This window comes from Alosa pseudoharengus, unplaced genomic scaffold (genome assembly GCF_046254945.1).
Source record: "Alosa pseudoharengus isolate Yale_2024_CS ecotype anadromous, Long Island Sound unplaced genomic scaffold, YU_APseudo_1.1 YU_APseudo_1.1_scf_20, whole genome shotgun sequence".
NCBI lineage: Eukaryota > Metazoa > Chordata > Actinopteri > Clupeiformes > Clupeidae > Alosa > Alosa pseudoharengus.
In genome coordinates, this window is record NW_027468664.1 from 685,001 (window position 1) to 702,500 (window position 17,500).

Here is a 17,500-nt window from a genome sequence, read left to right on the forward strand (position 1 = left end):
GTTATGGATGTGACAGCCTGCGCGGAACGGCCCCCAAACGTGAGCGCATGCAGGTTTGTCTTTATATTTTTCATATGCATGCAAGTGGAATCGAACAGGGTTAACACAGCAATACTAACTCATTGCAGTGTGCAATAACGGGCAGTTCATTTTGCGTTTTCAGAATCAGTCTTTGGATGGAAACTTTCCCATTTCAGCCTTGTGTTCGCGCTCGCAAGCTGTGGTCGCTGACGTTTCCTTTTTTGACATTTTCCTTATCTAGCCAGCAAACGCACACATCAACAATCACAATTAAAGTGTTCTCGTGACTGAAATGGAGGGAAGTTATATAGGCTAAATTACTCAGATAGACTTACAATATTACATTTTGAAAATGAACGAACTAAAATAAAATACATTTTAATTAAATACTCATTAATTCATTTCAAAAGCTGAGCCACTTCAGAGGGATCAATAAGCCGTATGCAGCTCCAGAGCCGCGGGTTGCCGACCCCTGGTGTAGACTGTATAGTAATAGTCTGCCCTGATTCAGATACCATGTGGGATTAACGCAACACTGATACGACACATGTGGGATTAACGCAACACTGATACACACAATAAAGCCTTTCAATCTTGATTATGCTCTCTGTAATTATGTTAAATTAGATTAAACTCTCCTCCCAGTTCTCCACTATTCTAAGCAAAGAGTTAACGTTAGTTACTCCTGAGCAAACCATAACGAAACAGTGCTCCACCAAATCTGATAAACAAGGATGTTTATTGTTCTCAGCATTGCCAGCATTGTGTATAATATGATTGTCACTTGGTAATGTTAGCATAGTTAGCTAACCGATGCTAACGTGCTAGCATCGTCACGTCAGAAAAGCGTAATTAAGTTGAAGTGGCTCTGAGGAGCCCTCACTCTGACTCACTCTGACTCCTCTGTAAAACCATCTGGTTGCTTACCTGGTTGGAACTTGTTAAAAGTGTGTGTGTATTTGAGTAAGTGTGTGTGTGTGTGTGTGTGTTTGTGTTTGTGTGTGTGTGGTTGTGTGCAGGGAAGGGGGGGGGGGGGGGGGCTACCTGGTTGTTGGCAGGCTTGTACTTGAGTCCGGGCTTGTTCAAGATGGCCTCAATCTGCTGCTGGTTGAAGTTGGAGACGCCAATGGCTTTGACCAGTCCACAGTCCACTAGCTCCTCCATAGCCTACACACACACATAAACAACACCAGATTTACATCAAAGTGTGTGTGTGTGTGTGTGTGTGTGTGTGTGTGTGTGTGTGGTGTCTGATGGCTTTAACCAGTCCACAGTCCACTAGCTCCTCCATAGCCTACACACACACATAAACAACACCAGATTTACATCAAAGTGTGTGTGTGTGTGTGTGTGTGTGTGTGTGTCTGGCGATGTCTACATTAAGTTGGATTTGTTTGTATCACACTTTTGTCACGATTCCTTCCGTCCACATTAGACGTATCCGAGCCCCCCGGAGCGGAACAATTTGGATCCGCTGGCGACCCTGAGTAGTTACGACCCTGAGTAGTTTTGACCCTGAGTAGTTACGACCCTGAGTAGTTTTGACCCCTGAGTAGTTTTGGCCCTGAGTAGTTTTGGTTAACTGGCGACCCTGAGTAGTTTTGGTTACGACCCTGAGTAGTTTTGGCCCCTGAGTAGTTTTGGTTAACTGGCGACCCTGAGTAGTTTTGGTTACGACCCTGAGTAGTTTTGGCCCTGAGTAGTTTTGGTTAACTGGCGACCCTGAGTAGTTTTGGTTACGACCCTGAGTAGTTTTGGCCCTGAGTAGTTTTGGTTAACTGGCAACCCTGAGTAGTTTTGGTTACGACCCTGAGTAGTTTTGGCCCTGAGTAGTTTTGGCCCTGAGTAGTTTTGGTTAACTGGCGACCCTGAGTAGTTTTGGTTACGACCCTGAGTAGTTTTGTTTAGGGTTAGCGAACTAGTATGATGCTACTTCCCACAGGTTGCTTGAATCAGCCGGCTCAACACACAGAGTGAGTTGACCAATCACAGTTGTGTGTATAAAGTTAAAGCAAAAACATAGCCTAACTAGTGACAGCCTACATTGTCGGCTCCACATTTTCATAGTCTAATTCTGCACAGAGTTAATTCAATGATGGCAATGATTTAATGATGAAATATTGCTGAGTGTTGATGAAATGGTGGCACAGGCCTATGGTTGTACTGACTCCTTCACATTTCAATGGCCTAGCCTAATTATATAGATATTGTACTATCAGCCTAATTATATAGATATTGTACTACTTTTATATATCAGTCTGAAAACTGACAAAAAAAACACGTCAATGTCAAAAAATCATTTTGGAGAATGAGGATTAAATACTGGACATATATTAAATATAATAATGACGATTAAATACTGGACATATATGAAATATAATAATGACGATTAAATACTGGACAAATATTAAATATTGCCATTTTGCCTTCGTCTCCCTCACATTTTCATCTGTTCTTACGAGTAGTAATCAAAACCATATGATTTACTTAATGTTATACAAGAACAGAATAGAATTGAACAGAATTGAGTTCAGTATTTTGGGTCCGGCCCTCCTCAACAGTCCCAGTTTGTCATGTGGCCCCTTGGGGAAATTAGTTGCCCACTCCTGATAGCCTCTCCTCTCCACATGGGGGCAGCCGTGGCCTACTGGTTAGCGCTTCGGACTTGTAACCGGAGGGTTGCCGGTTCAAACCCTGACCAGTAGGCGCGGCTGAAGTGCCCTTGAGCAAGGCACCTAACCCCTCACTGCTCCCCGAGCGCCGCTGTTGATGCAGGCAGCTCACTGCGCCGGGATTAGTGTGTGCTTCACCTCACTGTGTGTTCACTGTGTGCTGAGTGTGTTTCACTAATTCACGGATTGGGATAAATGCAGAGACCAAATTTCCCTCACGGGATCAAAATAGTATATATACTTATACTTATACTTAGCCTCTATCCTCTCCACATAACCTCTAAGTAAGTAAGTATATTTACTCTTTTGATCCCGTGAGGGAAATTTGGTCTCTGCATTTATCCCAATCCGTGTTAGGTGCCTTGCTCAAGGGCACTTCAGCCGTGCCTACTGGTCGGGGTTCGAACTGGCAACCCTCCGGTTACAAGTCCGAAGCGCTAACCAGTAGGCCACGGCTGCCCCAAACCTGCCTCTATCCTCTTCACATAGCCTCTATTCTCTTCACATAGCCTCTATTCTCATGGGCGGATTATGAACTTTCAGGCCCCTGGGCCCAGATGTATTAAGGGCCCCCCACTCATTTTCGTATATGTGGGAGGGGGGGTTTGAGGGTCCTCCCCCAGAATTTTTTTTATTTGTTTGATGTGATTTCCTGTATTCTGGTGCATTTTGGGGATGGCCAATACTAAATTAAATCAGATTCATAGCCTACATCCTGATTTGTTGATATTGAGGCAATGATTCCATGCAAAGGCTTGGGCTTCAGGGCCCCCTGACCCCTTGGGCCCCTGGGCCTGGTAGGCCCGTGCAGTAATCCATCCCTGTCTATCCCCTCCACATATCCTATGGCTATCCTCTCCACATAGCCGTAGAGGATAGGATATGTGGAGAGGATAGAGGCTATGTGGAGAGGATATGTGGAGAGGCTATGTGGAGAGAATAGAGGCTATGTGGAGAGGCTATGTGGAGAGAATAGGCTATGTGGAGAGAATAGAGGCTATGTGGAGAGGATATGTGGAGAGGATAGAGGCTATGTGGAGAGAATAGGCTATGTGGAGAGGATAGAGGCTATGTGGAGAGAATAGGCTATGTGGAGAGGATAGAGGCTATGTGGAGAGGCTATGTGGAGAGGATATGTGGAGAGGATAGAGGCTATGTGGAGAGGATATGTGGAGAGGATATGTGGAGAGAATAGGCTATGTGGAGAGGATAGAGGCTATGTGGAGAGAATAGAGGCTATGTGGAGAGAATAGGCTATGTGGAGAGGCTATGTGGAGAGGATAGAGGCTATGTGGAGAGGATAGAGGCTATGTGGAGAGGATATGTGGAGAGGATAGAGGCTATGTGGAGAGGATATGTGGAGAGAATAGAGGCTATGTGGAGAGGATAGACTATGTGGAGAGGATATGTGGAGAGAATAGAGGCTATGTGGAGAGGATAGAGGCTATGTGGAGAGAATAGAGGCTATGTGGAGAGAATAGGCTATGTGGAGAGGCTATGTGGAGAGGATAGAGGCTATGTGGAGAGGCTATGTGGAGAGGCTAGAGGCTATGTGGAGAGGCTATGTGGAGAGGCTAGAGGCTATGTGGAGAGGATATGTGGTGAGGATAGACTATGTGGAGAGGATATGTGGTGAGGATAGAGGCTATGTGGAGAGGATAGACTATGTGGAGAGGATATGTGGAGAGGATAGGCTATGTGGAGAGGCTATCCTAAGCCATCACATGTATCAACATAACAGGCTACATTACGGCAAGTAGGCTACAAATGGAGGAAAAAGACTTAGGTCCAAGATATTCCATGAATTAAATCCCCTAACTTTGTGAGATTGGAGTGTGGCCACCACTCATGTTCAAATTGATAAATGCCATGCTTTGCAAGGAAATAAGCGTATGCCTGTTGTAGCCCGCGCGTTCGTTTCATGAATGAGGGCCGATGTGTGTACACATGTGCAGGCCAATGTTTCACATGTGCCAAGCTCAGACCCGCAGTAGGCGTTAGTGACCGCGGTAATGTGGTAACCGTGGTAACCATCCCAGCCCTAATGTGTGGCGTTAGTGACGGCGGTAATGTGGTAACCGTGGTAACCATCCCAGCTCTAATGTGTTGCGCTAGTGACCGCGGTAATGTGGTAACCGTGGTAACCATCCCAGCTCTAATGTGTGGCGCTAGTGACCGCAGTAATGTGGTAACCATGGTAACCGTCCCAGCCCTAATGTGTGGAGCTAGAGACCGCGGTAATGTGGTAACCGTGGTAACCATCTCAGCCCTAATGTGTGGCGTTAGTGACACGGTAATGTGGTAACCGTGGTAACCATCTCAGCCCTAATGTGTGGCGTTAGTGACACGGTAATGTGGTAACCGTGGTAACCATCCCAGCCCTAATGTGTGGCGTTAGTGATGCGGTAATGTGGTAACCGTAGTAACCGTCCCAGCCCTAATGTGTGGCGCTAGTGACTGTGGTATTGTGGTAACCATGGTAACCGTCCCAGCCCTAATGTGTGGCGTTAGTAACGCGGTATTGTGGTAACCGTGGTAACCGTCCCAACCCTATGTGTGGTGTCTGGTCATGCTGAACTAACCTCCCAGGTGTCAACAAAGCTGGTGTCGTCATTCAGAGTTAATCCATCACTTCCCAGAGGAATCAGTTCAGAGCTAGCCTGTGAATGAACACACACACACACACACACACACACAGACACAGACACACAGACACACACACACAGACACACACACACAGACACACACACACACACACACACACAAGGGCACACACAAGGGCACACACACACACAGACCAGGGCGCACACACACACACACATATATTAATTTAGTAGACGTTTTTTTCCAAAGCGACTTAAATGTCAATTCTATTACAAGGGTACAAGGCATTGTTACATTGTTGGCAGACACACACTCATGCACACACACACAGAGAGACACACACTCATGCACACACACACAGAGAGACACGCACTCATGCACACATACACACGAATTGGCTGAATATCTCATCTCTGTCAGAGATACGAAGCAGAGGCACATCCTGACCAAGTACAGGCTCAGTGACCACAATCTAGACACACAGAGAGACAGACACACACTCATGCACACACAGACACACACTCATGCACCCACAGACACACACTCATGCACACACACACACGCACTCATGCACACACAGACACACACACACACACGCACTCATGCACACACACAGAGACAGACACACACTCATGCACACACACAGAGACGCAGACACACACTCACATGTGTGTGTGCGCGTGTGTCTCACCTGAAAGCCCATTGGCCAGTGCACCAGGTAGAGGTGTGTGTGTGTGTGTCTCACCTGAAAGCCCATTGGCCAGTGCACCAGGTAGAGGTGTGTGTGTGTGTGTGTGTGTGTGTGTGTGTGTGTGTGTGTGTGTGTTTCTCACCTGAAAGCCCATTGGCCAGTGCACCAGGTAGAGGGGTGTGTGTGTGTGTGTGTGTGTGTGTGTGTGTGTGCGTGTCTCACCTGAAAGCCCATTGGCCAGTGCACCAGGTAGAGGTGTGTGTGTGTGTGTGTGTGTGTGTGTGTCTCACCTGAAAGCCCATTGGCCAGTGCACCAGGTAGAGGTCCAGCTGGTCCAGCTGCAGGTCACTCAGGGTCTTCTGACACGCCCCCTTTACGGCCGCCTTGTCATGGAAGGTGCACCACAGCTGGGGGGGCAGAGTTTAAATCAGCCGCCCGTCAATCAAACAATACCACCTACAACCCTCTATCAGGGGCAACAACAATACCACCTACAACCCTCTATCAGGGGCAACAACAAGGCTATGTGACAGCAGCTACAGGAGCCCACACACACACACACACACAGTTGCGGTTCTACACGGAGGCCTAGGGTGGCCCGGGACATTTCCCTGGCCACCCCTGTGAGAGCTCAGACTACTCTTGGAGAGAGTAGCTACGATTTCTCCTGTTGCAAGAGTCAAAGGTAAGCAAAACTATTTCCTCTCGTAAGTGATACATTTGAGTAAAGTAGTGATCAACAGTAGGCTATCTGCCTGAGGGATGGTTAGGCAACGAAATGCATGCCCCTACGTTTTTTCCCTTCTAATCATGAAACGACATAGCGTCCGTTTTTGCCCCAGTGAACAAAAAAGTGAGAGAAACAGCTGTGAGAAACAAATGAAGGAGCAAGAAGAGGCCATGTGATGCAGTCAGGGCTCTGACACAGAGAGAGGCCATGTGATGCAGTCAGGGCTCTGCAGTGCAATTACAATTTCATTGTAGGCCTACTGTGTCCTTAACATGGTGCTAGCTGCTGTAAAGTCTTTTCTGTGTTAATATGGCTCTAACGTTTTATATATAAATATTTGGCCTACATGTTGAAATAGATGCAGATATACATGTATATACAAGTAAATACATGTGGTAGTTGTGCCCTATGTTTAGCCTACTGTACATCTCTACAGATATCAGCAACGCCAGGAGAACAGCCCAACTTGAATATGTTCCCTACATCTCTACAGATATCAGCAACGCCAGGAGAACAGCCCAACTTGAATATGTTCCCTACATCTCTACAGATATCAGCAACGCCAGGAGAACAGCCCAACTTGAATATGTTCCCAACCACTTTGGGGGACAGAAGACGGAGCTTCAGGCCAAACTGGTATAATCTTCATCCATGGATTGAGTATTCTGTCATGACGGACTCTATATTGCTATGCATGTAGACATTTTAGCACACCAAATGCCCCAGTTGAACTGGTTTGTTTTATTGCGCCATACAGGGAAGTTTTCTTTGAGCTCTTTAGACTGTGCAAGATTGCTGCAACCCTTCCTGTAAACTTCTGTTGCTGTAGCGTAGTGTATCTATATTTCATTAAAATTCAATTGATCCAGCATTGTGCCAATTCAAATACTTAAAGGGAAATTCCGGTATTTAGCACTTTGAGTCCCTTTTCTGGTTTGTTTTGGATGAACTAGAGTGGTGGACACTGACATTTTGATGATTGGTCCTGTGTCAACTTTTCTGACTCGTTTTGAATCGCCTTTGACTACTCACAGTGGCTGCCAACATTATTTTAATAATCAACGAACACCACTAACCACTCGGTGAGTTGCACAGTTTTGAAAACGAACGTTAAGGGTTGTTTTAGGACATGTTTGAGCATGCCTGTTGGCAGCCACCCTGAGTAGTCAAAGGCGATTCAAAACGAGTCAGAAAAGTCGAGACAGGACCAATCGTCAAAATGTCGGTGTCCACCACTCTAGTTCATCCAAAACAAACCAGAAAAGGGACTCAAAGTGCTAAATACCGGAATTTTCCTTGAAGTGTGGACTCAACTGTGGAACTGACACCCTGTACTGTATTTTTCATTTTTTATTACCCTACCTCTCTTGCACCTGCACTCACTCTTGTACAAAATACATGTACATATGATTTTAAAGTAAAATAAAGTTTATAATCTTTAAATATCATTTGTTGCCATTTATAATGTGCCCCTCTGGTTAAACACTGGCCCCTCCTTGGCCCCTGTAGTACAATTTGTCTAGAACCGCCACTGCACATACATCCTCACCTTGCTGACGACGAAGAGATCCTCTCTCTTCACAACACCGTCTTTGATCATGGCGTGGATCCCCTGACCGACCTCCGTCTCGTTCTGGTAGACATAGGCACCGTCGATATGGCGGTAGCCGGCAGCGATAGCAGCCTTGACCGCCTCCGCGACTTTACCTGGGGGAGACTGCTCGCACATCACAAGACACAAGATTCGCCCATCATAAACACGCACCAAGATTCAAGCAACATACGCGGAAACTGATCAAACTTCTTACTTAGCCACCATAACGTGCATAGTCCATAGTAACTTAATCGTCGTATACACATGTACCGCGAGCTCTAAGTATCTTCTAACTCATATAAGCCATCATTTACACTTTGCGAGCGCTGCGTACATTTTAACAGAGCACTCACATAGCATAACGTTACATAACTAACATAGCATGCCGTGGACTTCTACTGCAAAGGATCCTTTCATGATTTCAGCTTGCATGACTTAATGTGATTAGCTGTGGGAGAAAACGTTGCAGGATAATCGTACATGTTGTACAAGCCGTGGAGACATTAAAAATAGCGACAAGGCTAAAATAGTCTTCCACGCGCCTGCGATGCAACTCCACTAATGCGAGTTACAGTGTACAGAAGCGCGCGGCCACACGGACCTCGACATGCAACTATTATTAACGTATTTCCCTCGTGAACATGAACATAACGCGGTACTGACACCGTGAGAAAAGTCATTTGAATGAGTTTACTTCGGAAAGGAAGAGCATGCTAAAATTATCACTGTTCTCTCCTGTCAAATACACTACATTAATGTTAGCGTGGCTAACAATACATTTCACACTTACCTTCCAGGTACCCAGACCGACTATGGGCATTTCTGCGCAAGTATTCAACTTAACTGAAGTTGCCATTATTAAAAGACCGATGCCAAACAACGAACTTTAAAAAACGAAACTCGGATGGTCGCCGTCTGGTCTCGTCGGGAACTTAGCTCGCCTCGGAAGTGTCTGCGATCGATTGGTTTGGCCTGTGTGGCATTTAGGTCAAATTAGGTTACCAACGATGTTTAGCGACCTTTCAGTAGTCTGTTCTGTTGAGCATCTTTTATCAGGGGCAGGCCAATGACATTGCAGATTTCAATGACTTTTCTCCAGTGAGGACGCCCACTATATGATCTCTACACTACAGAGCCAAACTAGATGAGCAACATTATCTGATAATTGGCTGGAACATTATTTTAGCAGAACTGGTGGTGGCACCTATAACAAACAAACACTTTATTTTAAGGGGTTTTTGTTCCAGTGTATCTACACAATGATGAATAGTGTACCAGCTTATGTAACGACTTTGTAGCGACCTGTGTGTTATTGACCTGTGTGTTACTGACCTGTGTGTTATTGACCTGTGTGTTATTGACCTGTGTGTTATTGACGTCAGGGATGGATTACTGCACGGGCCCAGGCCCAGGGGCCCAAGGGGTCAGGGGGCCCTGAAGCCCAAGCCTTTGCATGGAATCATTGCCTCAATATCAACAAATCAGGATGTAGGCTATGAATCTGATTTAATTTAGTATTGGCCATTCCCAAAATGCACCAAAATACAGGAAATCACATCAAACAGTATACGACAATTAGTGGGGGGCCCTTAATACATCTGGGCCCAGGGGCCCAAAAGTTCATAATCCGCCCATAATTGACGTGTGCATTGTGTGTTCTTTGTGTGTGCCTACCAGAGAATGTCTAATAAGGGGAAAACTTCCACTCTCGGGAAACTTCCGGTTTCTGAACTGGTTGCAGTTCCTCTGGTTCCACGTGAGGGCAAGTGCAGGATGAATGGAGGTCTATGGAGCTGTACCCCTCAAAATCCACTTTTCTCGGAGTATAATATTTTTTCTAGAAATTTGAATGTTGCATTCAAAAGGGGAGGCAAAGAAAATACACACTGTTGAGTATTATATATTTTAAAGTCACTTATTTGTTCTAAAAAGGACATAAGTACTCGTTCATTCAACTTTCGACCTATAATCCATATTGAGCTTGCAGAAACTACAATAAAATCTTCCATTTTTCAACGACAACCAGGTGAAAGAGACAAACTTAGCCATCTAGCTAGACCCCCGTTGTTTTTGCACTTGATCGTGATCGCCCCTAGTGGAACTGCAAAAGATTGCAGGTATAATGGAAGTAAAGCAACACCAAAGAGTTTTTTGTACCTTAAAATAATGTTTCCAAAATTGTTTCAGTGGTTCATCAACTCGTAACAGGGTGAACTGCACTTCTGCGTTCGCTTCGCGGCCCTCTACCGGCTGTAACAGCACTATGTAAGTTTGCCAAAACGGGTAGCGGATCTGTTTTTGATGGTATGAGACCTACAAATGAGAATGAGACCTACAAGGAACTATACATTTGACTTGCATCTGATGTCGCAATACATCGTACTTTCATAAACTCGTGCAACATACTCTAGCTTGTCTGTGGACATCGTACTTTCATAAACTCGTGCAACATACTCTAGCTTGTCTGTGGACATCGTACTTTCATAAACTCGTGCAACATATTCTAGCTTGTCTGTGGACATCGTACTTTCATAAACTCATGCAACATACTCTAGCTTGTCTGTGGACATCGTACTTTCATAAACTCGTGCAACATACTCTAGCTTGTCTGTGGACATCGTACTTTCATAAACTCGTGCAACATACTCTAGCTTGTCTGTGGACATCGTACTTTCATAAACTCGTGCAACATATTCTAGCTTGTCTGTGGACATCGTACTTTCATAAACTCGTGCAACATACTCTAGCTTGTCTGTGGACATCGTACTTTCATAAACTCGTGCAACATACTCTAGCTTGTCTGTGGACATCGTACTTTCATAAACTCGTGCAACATACTCTAGCTTGTCTGTGGACATCGTACTTTCATAAACTCGTGCAACATACTCTAGCTTGTCTGTGGACATCGTACTTTCATAAACTCGTGCAACATACTCTAGCTTGTCTGTGGACATCGTACTTTCATAAACTCGTGCAACATACTCTAGCTTGTCTGTGGACATTGTACTTTCATAAACTCATGCAACATACTCTAGCTCGTCTGCGGACATCGTTATTTGCAAAGCCGGAGATAAACAAATAGCGTGCGTGCGACAGAGGAAAAGTTCTTTGGTGCTTTAGTAGGGAGTGACATGTCTGTAGCAGTTTTACGGCGTGGCCTGTAGCCATCACAGCAGTTTTACGGCGTCTGTAGCAGTTTTACGGCGTGGCCTGTAGCCATCACAGCAGTTTTACGGCGTCTGTAGCAGTTTTACGGCGTGGCCTGTAGCCATCACAGCAGTTTAACGGCGTCTGTAGCAGTTTTACGGCGTGGTCTGTAGCCTTCACAGCAGTTTTACGGCGTCTGTAGCAGTTTTACGGCGTGGCCTGTAGCCATCACAGCAGTTTTACAGCGTCTGTAGCAGTTTTACGGCGTGGCCTGTAGCCTTCACAGCAGTTTTACGGTGTCTGTAGCAGTTTTACAGCGTCTGTAGCAGTTTTACGGCGTGGTCTGTAGCCATTGATGTTCTGCAATAAACCTGCTATTCAGATCAGCTCAAGCTTCTGTTTATGTGTCTGATACACGGATGACATTGTTACAATATATAATATCACGTACTTATGTTGTCCGTACATAATGTAATATCACGTACTTATATTGTCTGTACATAATGTAATATCACATGCTTATGGTGTCCATAGTGCATAATGTAATATCACATGCTTATGGTGTCCATAGTGCATAATGTTTGTGTACCCACAGATCATTAGTACACGTGTAATAAGAAGTACTAGTTACAAGTTAAAGTGGCCTCTCTCTCTCAGCAACGATGGCTATGGGGTGAAGCTCTTGACACCCGAATATTAAAGCGTTTGGGACTCTTGACACCCTAATATTAATATTAAAGCGTAACTCGGGAGTAAAAAAACACACAATGCTTATTTGTCATTTTCAAATGTATATTATTTAAAAAAAAACATTTATCATAATCTGGACAAACAAAACACGAGTGTTCTACATCACATACACTACACAGTCATGTAACCATGGTAACAGGAAGTAAAGATGAAATGTGTATGGTAGAAGCACCCACTTACGGGACAGCAACTCATGACCTCATAGACTCATGACATCATTAACTCATGACATCACCAACTCATGACATCACACATCTTTCGTTAATCTGCCTCGTGAGAGGTTCATGCCCAGTAGCATGTCCATATGTGGAGATATGGCACAAACGCTCACACATGGAGAGAGATTGTGTGTGTGTGTGTGTGTGTGTGTGTGTGTACATTCGCTCACAGATGGTGTGAGTGTGTGTGTGTGTGTGTGTGTGTGTGTGTGTGTATGTATGTGTGTGTGCGTGCAAATCGGCTCACGGATGGTGTGAGTGTGTGTGTTTGTTTGTTTGTGTGTGTGTGAGTGTGTGTGTTTGTGTGTGTGTGATTGTGTGTGTTTGTGTGTGTGGGAACAGATGTGTGTTGGGGCCTTGTCCAATCAGATTATCTGTTCCTGCTGGGTCACTGCTAATGGGAGGGGCTTCACACAATAAGCCATGATTCTGCTGAGTCATTATTAGTGCTGAGGTTTTATTCTGCTGAGTCACTGTTAGTGCTGAGGTTTGATTCTGCTGAGTCACTGTTAGTGCTGAGGTTTGCAGTGGGTCACATGACTGGGCATGAACTGGGCGTGACAGGAGGGCGGGGCCAGAGTTAAAGGTGAGGAACATGAGGGCGGGGCCAGAGTTAAAGGTGAGGAACATGAGGGAATTAAATAAATACACAGGACGTGGGGGTCATGGGTAAAATTGGCACGGTGCAGTCGGACAGGTGGTGGTGGTGGGGGGGGGGGGGTTAGAGTTTTGGATGGGGGTATGTCATGTCAGAATTGGGGGGGGGGGGGGGTATGTCAGAGTGGGGGGGGGGGGGGGGGGCTGAGGAGTACCCCCCCTCCTCCTCCAGTCAGCAGTCCTGTGAGGCAGCAGCGTCGTCGTCTGGTCCCTCAGCTGCTTCCTCTTCTTCCTCCTCCTCCTCTTCATCTTCCTCCTCCTCCTCTTCCTCGGCCCCCCCCACCTTCCCCGGCCCCCCCCGGCTCATCTGCGGGCCCTTGCAGATCTTGAGGTGTCGGGTCAGGTGGTACTTGGTGAGGAAGGCCTTGCTGCACTTCTCGCAGATGTAGTCACGGCGACCCTCGTGGGAGTTGAGGTGCTTCTTCAGGTGGTTGGTCTTCAGGAATCGCTTGTCACACTTGGGGCAGCGGATCTGGCTGTTTCTGGAGGAGGAGAGAGAGCACGGTGTCAACAAACACAACAGCGTGTCAACAAACACAACAGCGTGTCAACAAACACAACACTGTCAACAAACACAACAGCGTGTCAACAAACACAACAGCGTGTCAACAAACACAACACCGTGTCAACAAACACAACAGCGTGTCAACAAACACAACAGCGTGTCAACAAACACAACACCATGTCAACAAACACAACAGCGTGTCAACAAACACAACACTGTCAACAAACACAACACTGTGTCAACAAACACAACACACAAACACAAATCGTTTATTTTTTAAACGATTAATCTAGCGATTATTTTTTCAATGCATCGATTAATCTAACGATTCATTTTTTCAGTCCGATTCGATTTCGATTCGATTATCGATTATCTCCCAATTAATTCACTAATAGCAACTTATACATGTTTATTTACATTGAATGAAAAAACATGAATTCTTTAACATTGTAATATATGTTTATTGCTCTTAAGATTCCTAAATAAAAGACTATACAAGTGCAAAGTAATGCATTCTTAGTCAGAGGTAGCATTCAATAAAGTTCAGTCATTTTAAGACGTTCGTGTGGGAATCCTTGCAATTAACATTAACACAGTTAAAAGGCTGCTGATGTGTGGATGCAATTCATAACGTAGTTAGTTCAAATAACGGTTCGTACTTCTCCTTTGGACAAGCACTTTTGAGTCTTGGAAAACACTTTTCCATTTACATCTGGATTTTGCACATTTCTCTAACTACAGACAAGGTAAGTGGTCCGATTTTTGGTATTTGACTCATTTATGTCGTCAAACATTATGTTATGTAGCATTCTACTATAGGCTATGTATGAAATGATAGGTCACAAGTAGCCAAACTCGGTAGTTCTAACGTTAGGGGAATAGTTAACGTTAGCACTTATCCTATCCGTTGATATTTATTATGTAAGGGAAGTTGAAACCCACCTAATCAACGTTAATAAGTTGTCACTTTAAATTGACCGGTTAGCTGTAGGTTAGCTAACGACATTCAAACCTAACGTCGCTCCCAGCTGAGCACTGACGTTAACGTTACATTTGCTCACTAACCAGTAGCGTTTTAACTAGCGTTATACTATCTGGCTCTTGATAACCTGTGGAAAGGGACCTGATGAAAACCTTACTGTTTGGAAACGGACCATATGACCAAAGTATTGTTAAAGCACAATAGAGAAGTTGAGGTATTATATAACGTTTGTGCTGTCAACATAGCTACAGAGTATGTTTACTTGGCCTAGGATACTCATTTCTGCATTATTCTGGCCTATAAATTAAAGCTTCCCAGTTGTTGTGGGCTACATCCTAAAGTAGGCCTATGTCGTAATCTGTAGAAAAAATGTGGATAACAGACCTAGCAAGCTGTAAGATATAGTGTAGTTGGTTATCAAGATGCTTAATATCAGAATGGTCCATCCTTAAGACTCAGTTTATGATTATCATCAACAGCAACAACACACCCTTTGCCTACAAAGTGTTCTAAGCTGTTTACTTTAAACTGTTTGGCTATCAACTATTCTTAAACAGAAATTAATAAAACACAAAATGTTGCTTTGTTTGCAGTGAAATACTATAGGCTAGTAGCCTGGCGAACCAGACCCACATCAAGATGTAGGGTCTGGGCACTCACCGTTCGCAGTGCTCAGTCCGAGGGGCGGGATAATCAGTTGTCTTTCAAAATTCCCTCTGCACGCAATAGGACAGCGGCAGCGCTATGAGTCCCATGCGTTTCCCACCAGCGGAGCTAGTTGGCTAGTTCAAACGTTTGCCAACTTAATAAAAGCTTAACTCGTGTCACACTGTTCGCCAGCAGCAACATCCATCTTATTTGTTTTCAAGTAGCAGGGAATTCAAGCCAAACCGTTGCAACTCTGCCATCAATCATTATGTTAAGCCCACCTAACGACTCTATACACGATTTCATTGGCCTGAATAAGTTTCGATTTCTGGAGCTCACAAGCCAACGGAGAGTTGCTAGACTAGCCCTGGCAGGGGCGCGTCTAGATTTCTAGGCTAATAGGCTAGTATATTTAACTACCATTACAGATTTATGGTGCAACAACCTCACTTAAATATCTAAGTTGTATTGAACAATTGTACACATTCCATGTTTTTGGTATAACTCTAACTTGTTTGCTTTTGTCTTTTAGGGACCAGACCAGACCAGTGTGGTGATGACCGTGTATTACATTATGTGTGTGCCTGTCTGTGTGCACATCCTGCCAACCATACATCGCTGACATTAACACTAACATTAATTCCTAAAAACATGTGACCATATCTCAACATATCTGCACATACCTTTGAACTATAGACGTAGATCTGAGATCTACACTGAGACATTCAGGAGGACTATGACGACAACTATATGAAGCATGCATACATTTGAATCATGTGCTGTGACATCTGTGAAACTTAGCTGTGCTGTTAGACCTCTGTTTTTAGACCTGAGCTGTGCTGTGTGAAAATTAAGATTCTAACCTAAGTTCTGTCTAAAACTGATTATCTGAAGGGCTGAATCTTGTTCTTCAGTCTATATCACCATCAAAAGTGACCTATTTATTACAATTAACTGAGACCTCTAGCTCTTGCTGCCATTTCAGAATTACCACTGATAAATAGATCTGTCTTAGTATAATATGATTGGCATTAGGGCTGGGCGATATATCGGTATTACGACTACGACCGATATATTTTTTAAAACGATATGTAGTTGAGACAATATCGTAATACCGGTATTATGTCAAATAATGGGCCATTTTATCAAAGCCACTTGCTCTTCTGTGTTCAGACCATTCAGATAGCCGCAGCTCTGCTCAACTGCGCCCCTTGCGTGTGCACGTTCTCCCTCGCAGCACTACAAACTTTCAAACATGACAGATGAGTCAGATTTTGTTTACCTTGATCAGAGGTTGGTGCTGATGCCTATTCCGTCGGCACATCAACGGATAGACCGAGAATTCTCATTGTGAAATCAAAATTCCACAGGAACTCCAAGCGATTTTGTACACGCAGATTTAAGTTACAACACTGTTTACAGCTCTTCGACTCACGGTAAAATGTCATTTTTGGTACATAGCCTAGCTAATTTAAATACACTGATGAATGCTTGCGTTTAGCGATATACAGTAGCAGATCTATAGTCCTCAGGGAGACAACCTACACGCTGATTTTATTAAGAGGATGTGCGCGGGGACTCGCGAGCAGTTAGGGGCATCATTTTTTATGATTCCTGAAACCCCATTCAATCGTGCATAGGGATTTTTCTTACGAACCGGAACATGCAAAAATGAACGCATACAAAACGACGGTAGCGTCTATCACACTCTTGATGAGAGACTCAGTTACGTTGTTTAAGTAGCCTAATTGTTTAAAACTTAAATTTTTTTGTTGTTGATAGCAAAATGTCTAGGCCATCATAGGCTACATTTGCTTGTCATCTAGGCCCTATCAAACCCTTACGGGTAAAAAAACTGCATTGTGTGACAAAACTGCAGGTTTTTTCAATATTTTTGTGCCCAAAATATTGCATTGTGCAGTACAATGTAGGCCTGCGTTGTCAGTCAGAGTCAACTTTTGGTCTTTTGTTATTTGCACAGCTTTATCAGGGCAACTGTAGCCTATGCCTATTGTAGGCCTATGTTATTGTTTACACTTTTTTGCACAGCTGTGTTAGAGCAGTCTGAAATCATTCTAATTAAAGCTGGTTGAGTGAATAGAAACACTTAGCTCTTTCTGTTTAAAATATCGATATATATCGTATATCGCCAATCAGCTCCAAAATATATTGGGATATCAGTTTTGGTCCATATCGCCCAGCCCTACTCCTTGTGCAGTTAAATATTTACAAACAGGTATGTGCTGTGTAGCCTACTTTTTTCTTATTTGCACAGCTCTAT

At 44.3% G+C, this 17,500-nt stretch overlaps 2 protein-coding genes across 4 annotated transcripts in view; both read right to left on the minus strand.

The window, feature by feature from the left end:
- LOC143135855 (aldo-keto reductase family 1 member B1-like) overlaps nt 1-9,350 on the minus strand; it is a 30,670-nt gene extending 21,320 nt beyond the window's left edge. The window contains exons 1-5 of one of the 2 annotated variants that reach the window (XM_076296169.1): nt 9,103-9,350; nt 8,268-8,435; nt 6,279-6,395; nt 5,276-5,353; nt 1,066-1,188 (exon numbers count right to left, since the gene is read on the minus strand). In XM_076296169.1, the coding sequence (XP_076152284.1) occupies nt 1,066-1,188; nt 5,276-5,353; nt 6,279-6,395; nt 8,268-8,435; nt 9,103-9,168 (552 nt within the window). In that variant the 5' untranslated portion in view covers nt 9,169-9,350. Of the gene's footprint in view, nt 1-1,065; nt 1,189-5,275; nt 5,354-5,988; nt 6,018-6,278; nt 6,396-8,267; nt 8,436-9,102 lie in introns of those variants that run through there. The other variant, XM_076296170.1, reaches the window with a different exon arrangement.
- Nucleotides 9,351-13,229: 3,879 nt separating this feature from the next.
- Nucleotides 13,230-17,500, minus strand: part of prdm4 (PR domain containing 4) — a 28,301-nt gene continuing 24,030 nt past the window's right edge. For both annotated transcript variants that reach the window (XM_076296173.1, XM_076296172.1), the window contains exon 13: nt 13,230-13,566. In XM_076296173.1, the coding sequence (XP_076152288.1) occupies nt 13,257-13,566 (310 nt within the window). In that variant the 3' untranslated portion in view covers nt 13,230-13,256. The remainder of the gene's footprint in view (nt 13,567-17,500) is intronic.